Source organism: Cervus canadensis, chromosome 23, assembly GCF_019320065.1.
Source record: "Cervus canadensis isolate Bull #8, Minnesota chromosome 23, ASM1932006v1, whole genome shotgun sequence".
Classification (NCBI taxonomy): domain Eukaryota; kingdom Metazoa; phylum Chordata; class Mammalia; order Artiodactyla; family Cervidae; genus Cervus; species Cervus canadensis.
In genome coordinates, this window is record NC_057408.1 from 14,455,400 (window position 1) to 14,478,081 (window position 22,682).

The following is a 22,682-nucleotide window of genomic DNA, read 5'->3' on the forward strand; positions in this document are numbered from 1 at the left end:
TGTGATTAAATGAATTCTCATAGTAAGCAATTTATAAAACTAACCATTTTTTATAAACTGTTGAGATTTAATTGTATGTGTTTATTTAATATTGTTGTTGTTCAGTTGCTAATTTGTGTCTGACTCTTTGCTACCCCATGGATTGCAGTGCGCCAGGCTTCCCTGTCCTTCACTATTCCCTGGAGTTTGCTCCATCCCATGTCCATCGAGTCAGTGATGCCATCCAACCATCTCATCCTCTGTCATCCCCTTCTCCTCCTGCCCTCAATCTTTCCCAGCATCAGGGTCTTTTCTAGTGAGTCAGCTCTTCCCAGGAGGTGGCCAAAATATTGGAACTTCAACTTCAGCATCAGTCCTTCCAATGAATATTCAGGGTTGACTGGTTTGATCTCCTTGCAGTCCAAGGGACTCTCAAGAGTCTTCTCTAGCACCACAATTTGAAAACAGCAATTCTTGGGCACTCAACCTTCTTAGCTCATTATTACTGGTACACTGGGATTGTTAATTGGATGTAACTGATATTTAAAATTTATCACTGTTATTGAATAATTGTAAAACTTTCAAATGATATGAATGTAATATCATGATGATTTAATAATAAATTTCATCATTATTTAAGCTCCCAATAGAAAAATTTAACCTTGACCTGGTTTGGTAAGGCCTTTCTATAAAATCCAAAGCTAAGGAAAAGAGAAAAGTTTTAACTTTCAAGGGCAATGAAGAGCTTTGGAAATACAGACTATTATTCTGATCAATACAGCTCACAACTTCCTGTTCTGAGAGGAAGGCAGAAGTAGCATTGAGTGAGTGGTTTGAGGATGTGTTGAGACTTCCAGGTGAATCAATCACGGGGCATTATAGGTAGCAAAGTCATTCAAAATATTGCACATTAGATTCTAATTTGTCTATCCCACTTTGGATTGGCTAGTGGAACATGTACACATATTTTGATTTCAGAACAATTCAGAAGAACAAAACTCCTGCTTCTCAAGGGAAGGATTTGACTATCTCTGTGACACTTGAGGTTTCCACTGTTGGTCTGCATTCCTGCTGAGCTTGCCTCAGGAAGTCACGGCAGGACTAGAAATATAGTTGCGCTGGTTGCGCCAAGCAACCAGCATAGAAATAAAGAGTATGAGCTTCACAGTTAAACAGATACAGGTGAAATCTGTCTTCTCTATTTACTGTGTGCCTTTAAAAGTTTTGCTTGACCTCTCTAAGTATCTCATGATACTTACCAATACCATAACATTGCCCCGTGAGAGAAATACTGTAAAAGGCAGTGTCCAGAATATTTTAAGGCTTTTACAAATGGTACTTAATATTATTTTACTCACAGAAATTTTAACTATGATCCTCCTCTCCATGAAAAACTTAGTCTAATTATCTTGTATTATGAGAATAATCTTAGCCTGCTGTGAAGCAATAACCTAGCATGAAACCCAGCAGAGTTAATCATTACTAGACTGCTAGACTGTTTTTCTCCCTTATTTGAAATTTGATCCCCAAGATCACCTGGGACGCAGCCGAAATGAAGTATCAGGTTAGAGACTCTTAAGATACTTTGATTTTGAAAAAGGGCAAGTTATAAATTATAACTTTATAAATTTATAAAGACCAAGAAAATAAATGTTTTTATAATACAAGTATTGTTTACTTCTCTGGCCTTTTTACACTTTTAAATGATAATTTAACAAATATGCTTTGCATTTAGGGTGCCTGCTACATCAGTATTTTTTTTTCCCTAAACAGATTAATGCAGTATTAGGAGTTAAAGAAAGTCATAAACATTCATATCATTCTAAGTACACCATAATAAAAGCCATCATCTTGTGGGTCACTTTTTAAAATTACTATTTTATAGAATAAATTCATTTATGAAACGTTGACTGCTAATCTTTTTAAATTAAATGATAGCCCATAGATAAAAGTCATCTGTGACTGTTTGGTTTGTCCACTGAAACGTTAAGATAATGACCCACTGCAGTGAAAACGTTCACAACCCTAGGTTATCCAAAAATCTGTTTTCCTTCCTCAACCTTTCCCTTGAGGTAAAGGAGTAGAGGACCAAAGTGGGTGTGAAGTTCTGTGTTGTAGCTGATTGTTAGAGACATGAGAGGAAGCCTAATCTGGATGCAGAAGAGAAAAAAAAGAGCATTTTAAGGATATTTCTGGTTGTAGGACAAATGTTATATGAAATCTTTTAGATCAAAAGTATTCCGGGACTTCCCTAGGCAGTGGAAAAGTATCTGCCTGCCGACACAGGGGACATGGGTTCGGTCCCTGGTCTGGGAAGATTCCACGTGCCTGGGAGCAGCCAGAGCCCACCTGCCACAATTCCCGAGCCCAGGCTCCGCAGTCAGAGAAGCCGCTGCAACGGAACTCCCCTCACAGCTGGTGAGCAGACCCCTCCGGCCACAACTGGAGAAAGCCTAATGCAGCCGCAGAGACCCAGTGCAGCCAAAATAAACAGGTAAATGAATAAAAAGTCCGCTTCTTAGAAGAAACACAACTGTGAGTAGGTGTTCGGTGATGTGGCGGTGAGCGTGGGGTGGGGAAGCCTTCTGCGGTCCTGACTGATTAGGTCTCAGTCTTTAGGGAGCTTATGCCTCGGGACTGTGCACTTCACAAGTATTTCAGAGTTTTTTCTCTCGCTCAGGTGAGGCGGGATGGCTGCATTAGATTGGTCCTGGGAACAGTCATTGCTCAGAGACATTGTGGAGTTGGTTCCTACCACTGTGATAGAGTGAATATTTTAATGAAAAAGCGACATGTATTTTTTTTGACTTCTCAGTGCACGCGCAAGTTATATTGCTGCATTATATTATGCAATAGCATGGATGATTTACTGGATTTGATGGGATTAGAGAATGTGATAAACACATACACACCTGCATGTATATTCCATCGACATGCGTATCTCCACATGTACATCGGGACTTGCTCGCGCGCACACATCATGACGCGCCCAGACGTATCACACCAGCCACGATACAGTGCCCGTCCCACTGCCTGGACTCACCACGGCAGGATGCCCCTGCATCTCGATCCACCACGTGTGTCGGGACATAACCGGGCGCACCAAGGGGCCACGGCGACGTGACGGGATGTCGGGACGCTGCCTGGATTGAGGCGCACGAGGATGAGCCCCCGTCGGAAATGCCCGCCTCTCGACACAAGAGGGAACGCCTCGACTCCGCGCCCATGCAGACGCGCACCCGTGACAGCCTTGGTGTCGCAACACATTCCTCCGATCGTGACAGAAGGAACCACGCTGAGACGCATGAACGTGTTTTCGAGGCCTCTCCCGTCGCCGCCGCGTGACCACACCACGTGGGTCCCTTCTGCTGGACCCGAGTGCCCCCCACCCCCGACCCCAGGCCAGGCAGGGCCCCCGCATCGAGACACAGTGCGCATCCAGACACAGTGCGCACCGAGACACAGTGCGCACCGAGCCCGACCAGCATGCCTGTCGAGACAGAAAACCACACCGCGGCCAAAACCTTCCTGCAGCGGCACGCTCACTCCTGCTACCCACCGCCCCGCGCTGCCGCACGCCCTCTCGTGTTGTGACCCAGGGGGCCGCGCCACGGGGAGACGGCGCGCCGCAGCCTGTCAGGACGCGCACGCGGAGCCGCGCCCGGGACGCCCGCCCGCCGCGACGTGTCAGCGCGCCGCGCGCACTGCGAGCGCGTCACGACGGAGGCGGTGTCACAGCGCCCCCTGGGAGGTCAGGGTGGGTTTTCTATGTTGTGACACGCACAGATGGGAGTTTTCAGTCTGGAAAAATGCGGTCTTACAGGCTAGGGGCTTAGCTCCAGGCAGAAGCCAGCTGGGTCGCGTGGCCCTGTAAGGACAGCCAACTGCGCTGGGAGACTGATGCAGAGGGTGGAGCTCACTCAGAGAGGAGCTTACCTACCGGCGCCCGCTTCTGGCTCCGCTGCTAAAGAATCCGCCTGCAATGCGGGAGACCTGGGTTCCATCCCCGGGTTGGGAAGATCCCTTGGAGAAGGGAAAGGCTCCCCACTCCAGTATTCTGGTCTGGAGAATTCCATGGACTGTAATGTAACCCATGGGGTTGCAAAGCGTCAGACACGACTGAGGGATTTTCACGTTCAGAAATGGGCAAGAAAGACAGGGAACACTTGTCCCAGAACGTCATGAGAAGTTCGCTTTGGAGTTCCTCACTGCCACCAGCCTGTTAACAAACAGCATGAATGGCTTGGTTAAAGGATTCACGCATTGGGCAACATTTCATATAGCATGCAGAGAGTTTCTGGTTTGGAAATTTATATTTACCATCATAAGCTAGGGAAGGGCTGTGTAACATCTATTATATCCGAAGTCTTAATTCTACTAAGACATTTTATTCTAATTTAAATACAGTCTCAGAAAGACTTTATTGTTTTTATCAAGTTCCCTTTTCACCAGTGTCTCAGGACAGGTCCATTGGGAAGAGTTCCGAGTGGCTTCATTGGGATTGGTGGTGTTGCTGTTTAGTAACTAAGCTGTGTCTGACTCGTCACCCCATGGACGGTAGTCCACGGATTTCCTCTGTCCATGGATTTCCCAGACAGGAATACTGGAGTGGGTTGCCATTCCTTTTCCAGGAGATCTTCCTGACCCAGGGATGGAACCTGCATCTCCTGGATTGGCAGGTTAGTTCTTTACAACTGAACCACCTGGCAAGACCTTTGTCTAGACTGAAACCCCATATTCTTGATTATCTATCTGCAAAGGTCACTTTCTTTTTCCTTAATAATTTCTACCAATACCTTATGTATAAATATATAAATCCTTGGTTAAAGGGGTGGTAATTACAGTTTCTGAGTCCATAGCATAGGGTTTAGAGTAATTCAGAAATGTGTTCAGTTAATCTCTGAAAATTAACTAGGTCTGTGAGCTTCTGTAATTTATTTAATTTCAGTGAAACTACATGCAAAAGTGTCTAATAAAAGTGTCAGAGGTTTTTAAGGGTGAGATTAGATTAACAAAGTAAATATTTAAATGGAATTAACTGATCTTGGATTTATTAATATATGTCATAATATATTTTTAATAAAAGGGTTAATTCATTTCCCTCTAGGTTCCTCATGAGGCCAAAGACCCCCATGGCTTAGATCTGATATTTAATTTTGTCCTGGTGGGTTAAAATATTTCATTACCTCTTATGCTTTTTTAAAAAAACATATTAAAAACCTACAAATTGTATTCATTTAAGGTAGTATTATAGAAGGCTAGTGAAATTATTATGTCATTTCCAACTATCAAATGCTTGTGAAAGCACAAAACGAAATCAAAGGGAACTTTTGCTTTCTATCATGGTGGAATCAGTGGTGCTGGGTTAGCCCTATTGTAGTAATTTCTATTAATATAAAACAGGAGAAAAAATGCAGATTTTGGGCAACAGGCAAAGCAAGTCTGTGATAGGAGAAACTGAGTTTGGAGGATATGAAAACTCTCTGTACTATACTTGATATTCTCCTATAAATCCAAAATTGGTCTAAAATTTTAAAAAATTATTGAAAAACACAATTCTGTCTTATATACTACTTTGCAACTTGCTATTACCATTATTTATAATACAGAGTAATTTATTATATAATATAATTAAATTTATTGAACAACCCTTTATTGAACTTTATAGTATCCAAAATAATGTTGTAATGTAATTTGTTGCACAAGCTTTTTTCTGGCCTAGTAGTTTGAAAGGATATACTTCAAAATGTCACCAGCAGTTACTGATGGATGAAAAGGTGAAAGTAATTTTTTATATGTTTATGATTTTATGTCACTTCTCAATTTTCTTTGTTTTGAAGATGTATTAGTTCTATAATCAGGTTTTGTCTTGGTTTCCTCAAGGTTTTTCTCTTTTCTTTTTTTAAGTGTGTTTATTAGATAGAACAGTACCATTTTAAGAAATATTATATAATTATTAAAATCCAGGAGAAAAAAATCAGAACAATGTAATAGATGTACTGGAATTAAGGCAATCAAGTACAATAAGCCCACCCATTACAGTTTCTGAGTGTATTGTGGTCCGTGACATGGTTTTTCAGTCTTTTTCAGGCAACCCTGAAGGTCCATCGGATCCTTTTGGGGGAATGCAAGGTCAGCCCTATTTTTATAATAAAGCTAGTAAGTTATTTATCTTTTTCACTGTGTTCACATTTGCACTGATGGTACAAGGGCAAAGAAGAATAACATTAGTGATTTCTCAGCAGAAAGTGAGTCACACCAAACTGGCCTACTAGACGTGAAGACTTTGCTCTTGCAGTCAAACCAAACCAACCCAAATGCACACACACAGCTTCACAAAAGCCCAAAGCAGAACAAAAGAAACAAACAAAAGACTAGTTTTACTCAGGAATGTGTGGGAGGAAGCAGTGAAAATTATTTGCGTTACCAAAGTTTGGTCTTTGAATGTTATGATGTGCTCAGCCCCTGAGTCATGTCGGACTCTCTGTGACCCCATGGACCATAGGTCTCCAGGCTCCTCTGTCCATGGACTTTTCCAGGCCAGAATACTGGAGCAGGTTACCTTTCTCTGCTCTAGGGGATCTTCATGACCCAGGGATGGAACCCCTGTACCTTGCTTCTCCTGCAATGGCAAGTGGATTCTTTACCACTTTGTTGCCTAGGAGAAATAGTCTCTATAATGCAATAGGAAATACACATAAGGCAGTTCTGCTGGGTAGCAAACTACCAAGTTTGTCCTAAGGAAAAGCACTCATTTAATTGAATGGTGAGCTGAACTAGCATCTTTTTTTCATCTAACACTGTTTTCACTTGAAAGAATGACTGATAATTTATGGTTGTTTTAGACTTGGGTATTTGGCAGATATTTTATTACAAATGAACAGAATGAGTCTGCTATTTGGAGGAAAACAATTTAAAAAAATTTCCTACATACATTTGCTGCTGCTGCTGCTAAGTCGCTTCAGCCGTGTCCGACTCTGTGTGACCCCACAGACGGCAGCCCACCAGGCTCTGCCATCTCTGGGATTCTCCAGGCAAGAACACTGGAGTGGGTTGCCGTTTCCTTCTCCAATGCATGAGAGTGGAAAGTGAAAGTGCAGTCGCTCAGTCGTGTCTGACTCTTAGCGACCCCATGGACTGCAGCCCACCAGGCTCCTCCGTCCATGGGATTTTCAGCCAGTCTTTCAATGTGTATATTTTTCTATCTGGAATATTCAAAGACTGGCTCCTAAATGTATGTAGCAGAATTTTATTTTTTAAATTTTGAGGATAAAAAAGGAACTGCTAGAAAGAAAACGCACACACAAATACACAGGTACACATGAACACAAACTAGTTGCAAAGGAAGAAATAACAGACTTCCAAAACTGTTGAGTTACACAAGTAATAAACAAAGATGCAACAGATAGTTTTCACAGGACATATTGTGACAAACATCTCTTGCGCATCAAGTTGGGTTATTATGTAATGTAGTGTGAAGACATTTTTTGTTATTCAAAGGCTCAGATAATGTATTACTTCTATTATTTTCATAAAAACAACAACACAAAAGCAAGCACAACACTCAGAGATTGAATGAAGATAGAGACAAACAAAATGCAAATGTAGACAGAGACATAGAGGTAGACGCAGATGTAGGTACAGATAGAGACACTGCAATGGCGGTTGGGGAGATGAAAAGCTTAGTGTTATCTGATAGTCTTTTCCTTAAAACCAATTCATACAGTAAAGAACAAAGTAAAAACAGTAAAGAAAGACAGTTCATATAGTAAAAGACAGAAAGAATAGAAAACAAGGTACCATGAAATATAAATATTGCATAAAACAATTAAACAAGAGGAATAAGACCAAATATATTCTGTTAAAATTTAAGTGTAAAAAAATAAAACATACCTGTTAAAAGATAAATGTTATTAGTGCCATATAACAAAATCCAGATATTTGAGTGTTCACCAAGAAACATTCCTCAAATAAAGTGCTACAGAAAGTTACCATGAGGCATAGTTGCAATGTAAGAGATTAATGAGAAGAAACTGGATTTGGGATATATGGGAACTCTTTGTACTATGTTTGTTATTTTTCTGTAAATCCAAACTTGGTCTAAAATTAAAAGTTTATTTTAAAAAATAGAATACTACTTCGTATACTGCTTTGCAACTTGCCATTGTTTTGTATAGGTATATGTTGTAGAATGTTTTCCCATATTAACAATTATAGATTTACAGTATTATTTGTAATCCTTGCAGACTAATCCATCATGTAATACAATAGTATTTCTTTTAAAAATCCTTTGCTGAATTTTGTATATCTGAAGCAATGTTGTAATGCTCAAAATTCTCTAGGCCAGGCTTCAACAGTACGTGAACTAGGAACTTCTGGATGTTCAAGCTGGATTTAGAAAAGGCAGAGGAACCAGAGATCAAATTGCCAATGTCCATATATGTATATATATATTCTATATATATATATATATATTCTTTTTCATTGTGGTTCATCACAGGATACTGAATATAGTTCCCTGTGCTATCCAGTAGGACCTTGCTTACGCATTCTCTGTATGATAGTTTGAATCTGCTGTTTCCAAACTCCCAGTTCGTCCCTCCTCCTTCCCTCGCCTTGGCAACCACAGGTCTGTTCTCTATGTCTGTGAGTCTATATTTCATAGGTATGTTCACTTGTGTCGTATTTTAGATTCCATGTATAAGTGATATCATATGGTCCTTGGCTGTTTCTGACTTTCTTTGCTTGGTATGATAATCTGTACACCCAGCCTTGTTGCTCCAAATAGCATTAGTCATTCTTCTCACACTAAGCTGTTTCAATATCCTATATGTAATTCATAATTTTAAATGTTGTTATTAAATCAGAAAAATCATAAAATTAATATCCAGTTAAAGATATAGGAAAAAGTAAAATAAGTGTAAGGAAATCACATCAAAACCCAATGATACTGTAAGACCAGAAACTATAAAACTCCTAGAGGAGAACATAGGCAAAACACTCTCCGACATAAATCACAGCAAGATCCTCTATGACCCACATCCCAGAATATTGGAAATAAAAGCAAAACTAAACAAATGGGACCTAATGAAACTTAAAAGCTTTTGCACAACAAAGGAAACTATAAGTAAGGTGAAAAGACAGCCCTCAGATTGGGAGAAAATAATAGCAAATGAAGAAACAGACAAAGGATTAATCTCAAAAATATACAAGCAACTCCTGCAGCTCAATTCCAGAAAAATAAATGACCCAATCAAAAAATGGGCCAAAGAACTAAACAGACATTTCTCCAAAGAAGACATACAGATGGCTAACAAACACATGAAAAGATGCTCAACATCACTCATTATCAGAGAAATGCAAATCAAAACCACAATGAGGTACCATTACACGCCAGTCAGGATGGCTGCTATCCAAAAGTCTACAAGCAATAAATGCTGGAGAGGGTGTGGAGAAAAGGGAACCCTCTTACACTGTTGGTGGGAATGCAAACTAGTACAGCCACTATGGAGAACAGTGTGGAGATTTCCTTAAAAAACTGGAAATAGAACTGCCATATGACCCAGCAATCCCACTTCTGGGCATACACACTGAGGAAACCAGATCTGAAAGAGACACGTGCACCCCAATGTTCATCGCAGCACTGTTTATAATAGCCAGGACATGGAAGCAACCTAGATGCCCATCAGCAGATGAATGGATAAGGAAGCTGTGGTACATATACACCATGGAATATTACTCAGCCATTAAAAAGAATTCATTTGAATCAGTTCTAATGAGATGAGAAACTGGAGCCCAGTAAAGCCAGAAGTAAAGAAAGAAAAACATTACAGCATACTAACACATATATATGGAATTTAGAAAGATGGTAACGATAACCCTATATGCAAAACAGAAAAAGAGACACAGAAGTACAGAACAGACTTTTGAACTCTGTGGGAGAAGGTGAGGGTGGGATGTTTCGAAAGAACAGCATGTATATTATCTATGGTGAAACAGATCACCAGCCCAGGTGGGATGCATGAGACAAGTGCTCGGGCCTGGTGCACTGGGAAGACCCAGAGGAATCGGGTGGAGAGGGAGGTGGGAGGGGGGATCGGGATGGGGAATACGTGTAAATCTATGGCTGATTTATACCAATGTATGACAAAACCCACTGAAAAAAAAAAAAACCCAATGATACCTAATAATAAAAACACTATACAATAAGTAAGTGAAATTGCTGGTCTTTGAAAACACCATTATAATACACATCCTTCAGTGAGGGTAATTAAGAGAAAAAGACAACAAGTCTGAAGTCAAGTTTTAGTTAAAAAATATATTTACCAGAATATAAGTATCTAACATATTAATTAATATCGAGAAGAATATCTTGGTGGAATTATTATTCTGCACTCTTCAAATATGGCTTAATTTACCAAAATAGAATTAAGTAGAACATTATCAGAGTAGACTACTTTTTCTATTTTAAATGACTTTATAATCTGAACTTACAAAGTTCTATATTTAAGTTTACACAGACCTATATGACTCTGCGTTTTCCTTTTTTTTAAATTTATTTTATTACAGTATAGTTGATTTACAATAATGTGTTAATTTCTGTTTCACAGCAAAGTCATTCAGTTACATATATGTGTGCATGTACACACACATGCACATGTATATACATACATATATACTCAGTTATGTGTGAATGAATATATATATGTATATATACACCTGCTTTTTCATATTCTTTCCCATTATGGTTTATCACAGAATACTGAATATAGTTCCCTGTGCTATACAGTGGGACCTTGTTGTGAGACTGTCATTTCTTTACATTTACTGTTCTAGATCATAAAGGAAGAATGCTCCCCAATTTTTTCCATTAAAGTAATATAACACTGACTTCCAAACTGCAAAAGGCATGGTTACCTGGCATCTGATTTTCTTTACACGGCCGTGAATTGAGCCCCATGTATACCCCCACAGCGCGCTCTCTGCAGACCAGCTCGGGGGCAGGCCAGCTAGTAATCTCCCGTCACCCGGTGGGTTGTGACCACACTTCTCCCAGTGATGTGCAGTTCCTAACACCGGGATGAGGGTCTCCTTTCAAGATTTCCCTTCCTGGAGTGTGTGCCCTTAGTCCCTGCATGCTATACAGAATTCTCTTACACTTAACAGTTACTCTTAAAGTGTTAATTGCTCAATCAGATCCTACTCTTTGCGACCCCATGGATGGCAGTCCACCAGGCTCCCCTGTCCACGGAATTCTCCAGGCAGTAATAGTGGAGTGGGTAGCCGTTCCCTTCTCCAGGAGATCTTCCTGACGCAGGGATTGAACCTGGGTCTCCTGCGTTGTGGCGGATTCTTTATGGCCTGAGCCACCAAGAGAGCTCCTCTCTTAAATCATAGTTTAATAATTCCTTATATTTAACTTCCCTGTAATATTTACGTCACCACGTGGCCTCTGTCTCCTGATTGGACCCAGACTGATACCAGTAGCTCCCTTGGTTTTGGTTTATCATTCAGTGGACCCTGTGAAAATCACTGGACAGCATTGCTTCCACCACAGGCTTTTTCTAAAAAGACAGCTTTATGGAGGTTATAACAGACATGTGAACATCATATATGTTTGAGATGTGTGACTTGATGTTTTGATATGTATACATTGTTAAATGATCACCACAATCAGGCTAATTATTACATCCATCATCTCTATATAGTTACCATTTCCTTTTTGTGTGTGATTGAAAATTTAATTTCATAGTTACCCTCTTGGCAAATTTAAAGTATGCAATATAGTGTTAATGATAGATACCACGCTGCCAGGCTGTATACTAGATCTCAAGAACTCCTCTTCCATAACTAAGCTTTTACCCTTTGAGCAGCGTCACCCTTTCCTGCAAGTCTTTGGGAACCACTGTTCTATTCTCTGCTTGTATGAATTTGTCTACACCAGTGCCCCCTTGGGCTTCCCAGGTGGCTTAGCGGTAAAGAATCTGCCTGCCCGTGCTGGAGGTGTAGGAGACCCAGGTTCGATCCCTGGGTCAGGAAGATCCTTTGGAGAAGGAAATGGTAACCCACTCTAGTATTCCTACCTGAAAAATTCCATGGATAGAAGAGCCTGGCGAGCTACAGTCTCTAGAGTCATGAAGAGTCTGACCCCTGAAGTGATTGAGCATGCAGTCCCCCCTTGTCTGAGGTCACTCTGCCGTTTCAGTGACTCTCAATGAACCATGATGTGATGATATTAAATGGAAGATTCCAGGAACAAATGATTCATAAGTTTTGTATTGCACGCCATTCTGAGTAGTGTGATGAAATCTTGCGCTGACCAGCTCCATCCCTTGGTGTGAATCTCCACTTTGTCTGATGTCTCCAGGCTCTTAAATGCTTGTTACCAGACTGACTGTCGATGTATCAGTTTTTTTGTACAAGTAGCCCTTATTTTACTTAATATTGGCCCCTAAAAGCAATAGTAGTGATGCTGGCAAGTCAGATATTATCTTATTGTACCTAATTTATAAATTAAACCTTATCATAGGTATGCACATATAAGAAAAAACATAATACATATAAGGTTCAGTACTATCTGTGATTTCAGTTATACAGTGGGGGTCTTGGAAGAAATTCTCTGTGGTTAAGGGGAGACTACTGTATTTTAGATTCCATATCTAAAATGAGACCATGCAGTATTTGTCTTTTTAAAGTTAGCTACAAAAAGAGACTATAAATTATCACAAAATATGTCTTGAATTAATTGACTCCTGAGGTTCCCCCTCTTCTATCTTCCAAATTTCAATCCGTTTCAGTTTCATGCATTCAATTTCAGTGTTCTCAGTTGGCAGGAATCTCAATTTTAACTTCTCAATATTTCCAGCTCCAAATGTGTTCAAGGTCCCTGGCAGAAAGTGGGGCTATATAGTGGAGGATGTTATGGATGTAGGGCTTCTACTATTATTTCAGTGGTTTCATAACCTATATGATATTTCAGAACTGATTGAATATAAGCCCTGATTATCATCAATATTATCCCTGTAGGGAAATGTATGAATTTGGAACTAGCAGCAGGAAAGACAGTGAAGCTTAAATTTGTTTAAATAAACCTCAAATATACAAGATTTGGTTTCAGGCATCAGCTGGGGATAGCAAAGAGTCAGACATGACTGAGTGACAAGAAAGTCTAATGAACAGTAAATGGAGGAAAAGAAAAGATCTATCCAGATGAATGAAATCTTTTCTCACTCCTATCTTAAGATTATAAGCTATATTTTTATTTTCTAAACTTTAGTCTTTATAAATGTTCTGAGAAGCCAACAGTTGTTTTTCAGTAGAAGAGTTTAACTATCTCACAAGAACAGAGAAAATCCTGATCTATACAGACATGCTTTTTTGATTTACCCTTCTGGAATCCAAAAACATCAAGTGCTTTGCATGCAGAATCCAGGCAACTAAAAGAAGAAAAGCTCTGTTGCTTAGTAGAAAAAAAATCAGTGCTTATAAGAGAAAAGTGGTTGGTGATTTGCTACCATGAAATCAGAAATTTCTTTGTTTAAAGACGGGAGGTAGACAACAATTGATTGCATCATCAATAAGACAACTCACAGTTGTCCATTTTTATATTTTCAGATTACTGAGAGTCAGAAAGTTGATTCATAGGACGAAGCCCATAAATGACACAAATGTCTCTAACAAAGGAAAACACCAGTCTTCCCTTCTTCAGTATTCAGTATCACCCTTTGACTGAACTGAAGATTCTTGTAAGTGAATAGAAAATAAGCAAAGTGATTCTATTCTTGAGGTTTCCAATATATCCTTCAATTGAAATGAACTAAAGGCCAGTTTGTCACTGACATAAAGCAACCAAGAAATCATGCAACCAGAAATAAAGAGTACATTTCAAATAATGTTATCTATCACACACATTGTTTCAGAAATCAAGATTTTTAGTAGAAGACAGAAATGTCAGCAGGCGGTCAGCATGGGCATGTTTTGGGGATGGAATAGAACCCTCATGCTCTGCACTATTAACTCATATACCCCATTTCCTGGAATCGTGTAAATGCTATATATTTATCACCTTTGAATGTGGTTTTGCGAGTTGTTATCACATGGTGTTCCCTGAAATTCAATCTTAGCATCATCAGTTTCACCACATTAGAGTGATAAAATAGTTTCTGCTACAACTCATCCTATTGCTTTACCCAAGTGCATTACCAGAGGATGATATGACTTATGAATTTATCTACTCATATAAGCCATTAGCCATCGAGATAAAATGGTTAGTCTTAGCACAGTCCTATTCACTCACTTCATGGGTTTTTAGGCCCTGCAAACATGAAACTGTTTTCCTTATGAAAAAAAAAATACATACGAAGTTTAGAGAGGCAAAGCATTTTTGTTGTTACTGACCCTCCCAAAGAGTCATCAATTTCTTTTTAAACTGTTGCAGGTGTACCTCCTATAAAGGGAAACATCCCAGGTGTTCACAATGGCTTAAAAGAAAGAGTGTGTGACTTCATGCATGTGAGAGCCCTGACCACGCACTCTTATGAATAGAACCATTTCTTTCTCAAGACATTGCTGCTGCACAAAGAACATCAGACATGTGCTCCCCTTTAAGAAAGTGGACATTATAATGCTTTGAAATTGAGCAAAGCATGATTTTAATCCAAGGTCCGCCTCTTACTTACACAAATAGGTTCATCTTTGAGCCTCATCTTCAAAGTGAAGAAAATTGGCCCCACTCTTGCAGGGGTGTTTTGAAGCCCTGTAAACGAAAAGCCTAGGGCATGTGAATGGATTCATGCCTCAATGGACATGAGTTTGAGCAAGCTCCGGGAGATGGTGAGGAACAGGGAAGGCTGGCATGCTGCAGTCCATGGGGTCACAAAGAGACACGACTGAGTGAGCAAAAACAAGGGCATGTGAAAGATACATTCCTCCAAGCGGTGATGGGAAATTAGACACAGTGCATGTGCATCAATGATATCACTACAGAAATGTATCCACACTATCCCTGTGGCAATGAACCTTAGCCAATTGCCACAGGCCATTTCTCCTGTTCCTTACTGAACTGATGTGCAAAGACTTAGCATATGATGATAATTACTATAACTAGGGAGAATAAAGGTAGGAAATTAAATTCCTGCTCTGTGCCAGGCATTGTTCAAGGTTTCTTCTATTAAAAGCGCAGTTATAATGAACTTCCATGACTTTTTTAGAGAAACAATTAACTTCCTGTCTAGAGAACTCCAACTCTTCATGAGGAAATTGTTGTTGTTTAGTCACTAAGTCATGTCCAACTCTTTTGTGACCCCGTGGGCTGTAGCCTGCCATGCTCCTCTGTCCATAGGATTTCCCAGGCAAGAATACTGGAGTGGGTTGCCATTTCCTTCTCCAGAGGACCTCCCCAACCCAGGGATCAAACCCACATCTTCTGCATTGACAGGCAGATTCATCACCACTGAGTCACCTGGGAAAGCTCATGAGGGAGAACTACCTTTTACTTCTCTGTGGTCTTTAGCTCCCCTACCCTGGTTTATACCCAGGGAAGATCCTGAGAGAGTTCCAAGAGCTGGCAAGACTTCAGGCTTTGCTTCTTTCCTCTAGAGAACCAAACAAACACAGAAGACTAAGTCATGATGTAAACAAGCGTGATAATGTCTGGGGTGGGTGTAACCACGTGGTGAAGTGTGGTAGCGCTCGCATGATGTTCCTGTTTCCTAATATTTGCGGAATCTGTTCATTGTTCCTCTACCTTCTTGCCCTTGAATATCACACTTATAGGCATATATTCAAATATAATGATTATTTTGTATCAATTTAGTAGAATGGTTTATTTTGGATGAAAAAATAAATCCTCACACACTGTCCATTTGAGTCATTGAAAAATATTCAAATTTGCATTTTTCTTTACTGGATTGTGTTTCTTGGCTTCTGATAAAACAAGAATTCTAAGATATAAGGCAAAGATCTCATGTTACATTGTATGATATTTTACTATTAATTAATATAACTATTTGCTAATAATGGCTATTTATTAATAACAAATATTGTTATTTAAATAATCAATGATTTAGTTTTTTGTTACTGTTGCCGATGTTCACTAGAATGTGAAAGAATAACTATCAAAACATAGGACAGAGCCAAAATGGATCCTGTCCATTATAAATAATAAAATGTTGAATAAAATATAAGAACACTTAAAATATATAGATGAGGAGTAAAGAAAAAAATGTTTGAGTACTAGAAATAGGTAAGACCCTCAATGCCATGTCAAGAGACTAAAGCTGATGATTTTGGAAACCTTGAAAATGGGAAGAGGGAACAACAAGACCAGACGTAAAGCCTAGAAATTTGGAGCAGAGATTCTGACTCCACATGGAGCCTCGGACTTTTAATTAAATCTTAGAAATAGATTAAAAAATCCTAAATAAAACCACAAGACTAGGACCTTGAGATGTTCCCTTTTTAGTGAAAACGAAATTAGAAAAAATCTTTTAACCAGCCTAGAAAAGTAGAAAGAAGCTTGTAATTTACCACAGGTATAGGCTGGCTATCGGAGTTGGGTGTGCCTTTTAAAACTGAAAACAAAAAATATGAGTCATGAGTGACGTTCAAATTAACACTATCAAGTGATGTAGCATATTTAATCATCAGAATAAAGAAGAGAAACACATGGTCATCCCAAAAGCTGCAGAAAAAAGCATTTGTGAAAGACAATTACCTTTCATACTCAGCAAACTAGGCAAAGAAGAGACCCACGTCCAACTGATGAGTATCATAAATGAAAAAACCCACAAAAATTATAGCTAATATCATACTTACTGGTATAAAGTTTTCCCAACAGATGTTTTCCTGTCAGAAAATATCAGAAGCCCAGATGTTTTCCCACCAAATCAGGAATAAGACTAGGGTGTTCACTGTCCTACCTCTACTCAACAATATACTGAAAGGGTGTAGTCAGCACAAGAAAAAACAAAGGAACAAAAGACATATGGGCTGGAAAGAACAAAGTTTATCTCTACTTGCAGATGACATGCCATGATTTTGGGTCTAGAAAAGACCAGTGAATCTACCCCCACAAGTCTGTTAGAATTAATAAAAGAATTAAGCAAAACAGCATGATACAAGATCAATATTAAAAAATCAATGGTATTTCTATAAAATAGCAACCAGAAATCCAAAAATAAAATTGAGGAAATGATTAAATTTACAATGCTATTAAAAGGAATCAAATATCAATACCTGGAAGTAAATTTAACAAAGTGCAAGATTTTACATTGAAAAGTACAAAACCTTGTTGAAAGAAAATAGATCTAAATAAATGAAAAGATATTGTGTGTTCATGGATTGGAAGACCTAATATTGTTAATAAGGCAAATCAGATCCCTACAAAAACGCCAGATGAGCTTTTCTGTTGTTGTTGTGGGAACCCCAAGAGTCAACAGACATATGAAAAACACTCAATCGTACTGTTTATTAGGAAAATGTAAATTATGACAACAGCAAAATACCATTTTCACATAATTGGTTTACCTTAAAACTCTGATAATACCAAGTCTTAGCTAGAATATTGTGAAATAAAATCTCTCCTACAGGGCTTGTAGGAATATAAATGTTTGCACTGTTTAGGGGAGCAGCTGGCAATTTCTAGTAAAGCTGAGCTCTGCCTGTGTTTTGATCCTGACATTCTACTTACAGAATTAAAATCTATTTGAAAGACCTGAACATATGTGCAGGTGAGCATACTAGTCTAATCATTCTAGCCTTGTTTGAGAAAGCAAAAGCAAATGAAAAAATAAGTGTTTATCAATATATACAAGGAACACCTTACTATGGTGCTTTTATACAGTAGAAAGAAATTTAATTAATTACATTCAGAGTTGATAAATCTTAAAATCTAACATTGTAGTTAAAAAAGGAAGGTAAATCATTTTATGGTGTAAATTTTAGAAATACACAGAGGAATTGTGTTTGTTGTTTATAGATAGTGAATATGTTATAAAGTTATAAATCACAAAAGAGAAGGATGTACATGATTTCCTCACGAGGGGAAAGGTTGATGGTGAGATAGGGAGAGATTTTTAATCCTTTTTGTAACACTTTATATAAATTTTATTTATATATATTCAAAATCTGTATATAATAAGGTATATTATTATTCACATATACACATTTTGTAATAAATGTGTATATATAAAATCCCAAAGTAAACACAGTAAAACAATTTTAAAATCTGGGTAGTGAGTACATTGCTTTATTGTTCTCTGTATTTTTATCATGTTTGAAATCTTTCATAATTAAAAACACATATATGAAAGAGTTCTTTTGAAAGTAAAAAATATCACTTGCTTCCGGTACTAATATCACTTGCTTCCGGTACTATCAAGATCTAAGTAAGCATAGGGCATGTTTTAGTTAGTTTAGTATATATATGTGTAATAAAAGGCAGGGGTTCTTTTTTCCCAGCTCTGAGGAAGCAGTTAAAAACCAAATGAATTGAGTAATAATATGTTCTTATCATCTTAAGTTGCTTCTAAAATACTGAAAACCAAATATCTTTAAAATGGCCATGTCTAAAATAATATTTATCTTTTCTTTCATATGTTTAAGATTTAATTTGTATTTACCCCTGTACTAAATCTGTGGTCCTGGGTTTATGAAGTAAAGATTATGAATTTATGCTTTGTATATACTAGAAAAAAATGTAAGCATTCTACGGAAATAAATGTGTGCCTATAAATCACTGACATTTACAGAATGAATACTATTCATTAGTAACTCAATAGCCAATACACTAATACCAAGGGTTTTTTGTTTTTGTTTTTTAAAGACAATATCCTTAATGCTTAGAATGGTAAATAGCACTTAGTAATCAATTAGTTATTAATTTTTTTTATCAAATAAATGAAAGAATGAGGGAATGGAAGCATTGTTTCACTTGACCTTCAGAATGATCTTAATGAAGGTATTAATCTCTATGAGGTTAATGAGGTTTTTCTAACTTACCCAAATTCACACCATAAATCATTGCTTCTTTCACAGTGCCTCTTGAACCATGCTCCAAGAGAGGAGTAAGGGTTCCCATCCTACACAACAGGGTTCCTCTGGATGTGTCGGCAGTAAAATCTCCGACTGGGCTGTTTTTCTAGCAGGTAGAGATACTGTAACCTCCAGAAGTGGGTTCTCCTGCCTCTTTGCTACGAATTAGCCATGGGAGAATCTGAAGATTTTCTCTTTGGAGAGAGAGTCTGTACTCATCTCTGTATTCTGTTCTTCTTCTCAGTTAAGAGAAAACTAAACACAAAATTCAATCGCTTCTATCTTCCATCATTTCATAGAAATATCCCTGAGGAACTCAGTATATATGCACATAGTGGGTAATTGCGGCCCTAAGATATTGGACCAATAACTTCTCTTTATCTCATATGTGAATCTCAGGTTAAATGTTATCCTGCTAAATGGCATTCAGTTTGTTAATGCAAGTTTCAGGCCTGTGTATTTTAGTAGTAATCTTTCTATTCTCAAGTCTTTAAACAGAAAATTATATATTTACCTTGGTCAAGAAGCAATGTAGTTCAGTCTGTCAAGAATCCACCTGCAATGCAGGTGACGGGGGTTTAATTCCTGGGTCGGAAAAATCCCCTGGAGAAGGAAAAGGCTACCCACTCCAGTCTTATTGCCTGGAGAATCCTATGGACAGAGGAGCCTGGCAGGCTACAATCTATGGGTCGCAAGAGTCGGACACGACTGAGCAACTCAGCACACACACATATGTTTACCTTGTCTAGTGAGGACCAGCCCAAGTGACACGGCAGAGTGAGATAGCGGGTCCTCACCTGGTGGGGGAGAGAGGAGAATGTGACCACGGGCGGGGGCGACGGGGGCTGAAGATGGAAGTTGTGCAAACTCTGTTCCACTTCACCAAGTAGGTCCTTGCCTGGGCCTTTGGTTGGGAGGCCTCTCAACTAAGTCAGGTGGCTGGCTTTGGTTCTGGGGTCTCTAGACGGAGGCTTCATGACCGTGGCTCTCGAGAATCTAGTAAGGGGATGACACATGCTCACGAACGCCTGTGATGTAACGTGTGATATGTCCGGACACAGAATGTCCCTGTGGGAAATGAAGACGAATGATTAGATTTCCTTTCAGGGGAGAATGTGTGGGTCACAGGGACCAAAAGACTTGAAGATTAAGGTGGAATTTCTCATGACTGCTAACAATTTGGCAGCATTTTTGATATAAGAAGAAATGGGATAAAAAATGCACTTGTCTCAATCAAGAGAGGCAATTAAATATCTATGCCTTGCGTCAAAAAATGAGTGTTATGAACAAACTGAGGATTATTGAATGTGGATAAAGAAATACTTTCTCTTATTGTGGGAATCCTGGATAATCACACCTAAAGCATAATTTTTCTGTAAACATGATCTCTCCAAGCCAATACATATGTTCCCCAGAACTGAAAACGTGTACCACCTGACCCATTATAAATTTCTCCACTTCATTTTTAAATAATTTTATTAATACTTTTGCTATATTTGTAAAAAAAAATCCCTGTATGAATAATTCAGCAATATGATTTTCTTAATACACTGCAAAAGGGAAAAGCGCAGGTTGGACTGTCAATAGTTAAAAAATACTTTTGTCTCTTAATACACTGTAAGAGGGAGAAGCAGCGTGTTGGGCTATCAAATAGTTAAGAAAAAATGGTTTTGGTAGACAAAATGAGAGAAGCGGATCTTGCTGAGTTAATTGCTTGAATTTCATCCTGCACAGGCTTCCCACATCTGATTACAAGTCCAAGAGTGCCCTCTACTTCCCATTTTCTGTACAAAATTCCAGTGTTTGAAAAACAACCCAGAATGATCAAGAAGACAAAACTCTAACCTCAGATTGATGATTTATATCTGCAAAATAAAATAAGTATAACGAGAAAAATTTAGTCATATAATCTTTCATCTAGAATACATAATTCTCAATATTTTCTATTTCTAAATCAGCAATATCTTTTGATCTTTTAAGAAGATAGGTGTCTGACATAGGCTGCTGAAAAAAAATTAAATCTTACCTATTATGACACTTTTAAGCCATATCTTAATTTTAAGTAATTTTGGAATTTCTTCTCTTTTTTTAATGTGATCTCTAAAGGTTGTCACTGCTTGGAATTAGATTTCCGGAAAACTTGCTCCTGTACTATGTTTATCTTTGAGATCAAATAACTCTTGAGTTGACAGCTGTTAATTGTCATCAGTCATCTTTACTTAATATCGTCATATGTTTAGAAACAGCACCCTTTTCTAGACGATTTCTCCTAATAAAAGTAACATAGCAGTTTCTTTTGATGGACTCCACTTTTAGTAATCAATGTTCTTGTTCAGTTTGATTTTTAAGGGTACTGATGTGTGATGAAGAAGTTTGTTAAGTAGGGATAACTTAGTTACTTCTGAACTTGTGGTGTCGTCACTGTGGCCTAATTGATATGAATCAACAGTTTTCATTAGATGAAGAATTTTATTTTGTGATTAAAGGTATTATTTCATAGGTAAACATTTTGAGTCCTGATGAAGAAATTCAGGACTGGAGATGTTTTTAAGGAAAAAACAAATAATTGATTTATTCCAGATCATTATGAGCTACTTAATAACATTGTAAGGAGGGGACAGCAACCCACTCCAGTCTGCTTGCCTGGAGAATCCCCGTGGACAGAGGAGCCTGGTGGGAAACAGTCCTGGGGTCACAAACAGTCAGACACGACTGAGCGACTAAGCAGGCACAGCATATACCCCTGGGCTTCCCTGGGGGCTCAGTGGGGAAGATCTGCCTGCAATACAGGCGGCGTGGGTTCAACTAGGTTGCCAAGATCCCCTGGAGGAGGAAATGGCAACCCACTCCAGTGTTCTTGCCTGGGAAATCCCAAGGACAGAGAAGCCTGGCGGGCTACAGTCTGTAGGGTCGCAAAAGAGCCGGACACGACTTAGTGACTACACAACAATATACACCGTCACATCTTGGGAACCAGAGATACAGGAGTGAATAAATCGAGAACCTCACTTTCATGGGGAGATTAGAGAAGGGTGTTCAGACAATAAAATAGTCAATAATCAAATGAATTTTACGCTTTCAGACAGTTTTGAGTGCTCTGAGAAATCACAGCACAGTGACATGACAGTTACAGGTCAGAATGATGAGGGATGGATAAGTTACAGTGGGAGGTCTCAGGAGACCTCTCTGAAAATATGAGGCAGTACCAGTACTGAGGACTGCACCAAGACTCGTATAACTAACATCATTGGTGTGAGACCTTAGACAGAAATTCTTATTCTCTTCTCTACAAGATGAATGCAAGAAAAAAAATGAGAACTGACGTAAGGAAAATTCGGGATTATAACTTAGTGCTATTTTTGTACCATTGGATTTAACACTTGGCACAATTTGGAATTAGAATGTTTTAGCAGTCTTTCAATTACCCTTTTTGGGATGTGAGACGATTCTTAATTATGTTATTTAAATCATATGTAAGTGGCTAGTCTGAGGTCTTTGGTTTATACTGAATTTGTGTTTTAGCTAAAGTCTGATACTGTAACATACTTAAAGTTAGGTGAATTTAGATAATCAATATAAAAACATATGTACGATTTATTTTTCTTGTTTTAGTTATCTAATATTTATGCTTTCCTTCAAAATAGTCTGTTACCCTATTTTTTGAGCATAAA

General features: G+C 38.6%; 1 protein-coding gene across 1 annotated transcript in view; it reads left to right on the forward strand.

Annotated features, from left to right (window-relative positions):
- The first annotated feature begins 3,142 nt into the window (after positions 1-3,142).
- LOC122425378 (glutamate decarboxylase 1-like) overlaps positions 3,143-22,682 on the forward strand; it is a 67,740-nt gene continuing 48,200 nt past the window's right edge. Inside the window, exon 1 of the mRNA XM_043443689.1 lies at positions 3,143-3,736. Within this exon, the coding sequence (XP_043299624.1) occupies positions 3,143-3,736 (594 nt within the window). The remainder of the gene's footprint in view (positions 3,737-22,682) is intronic.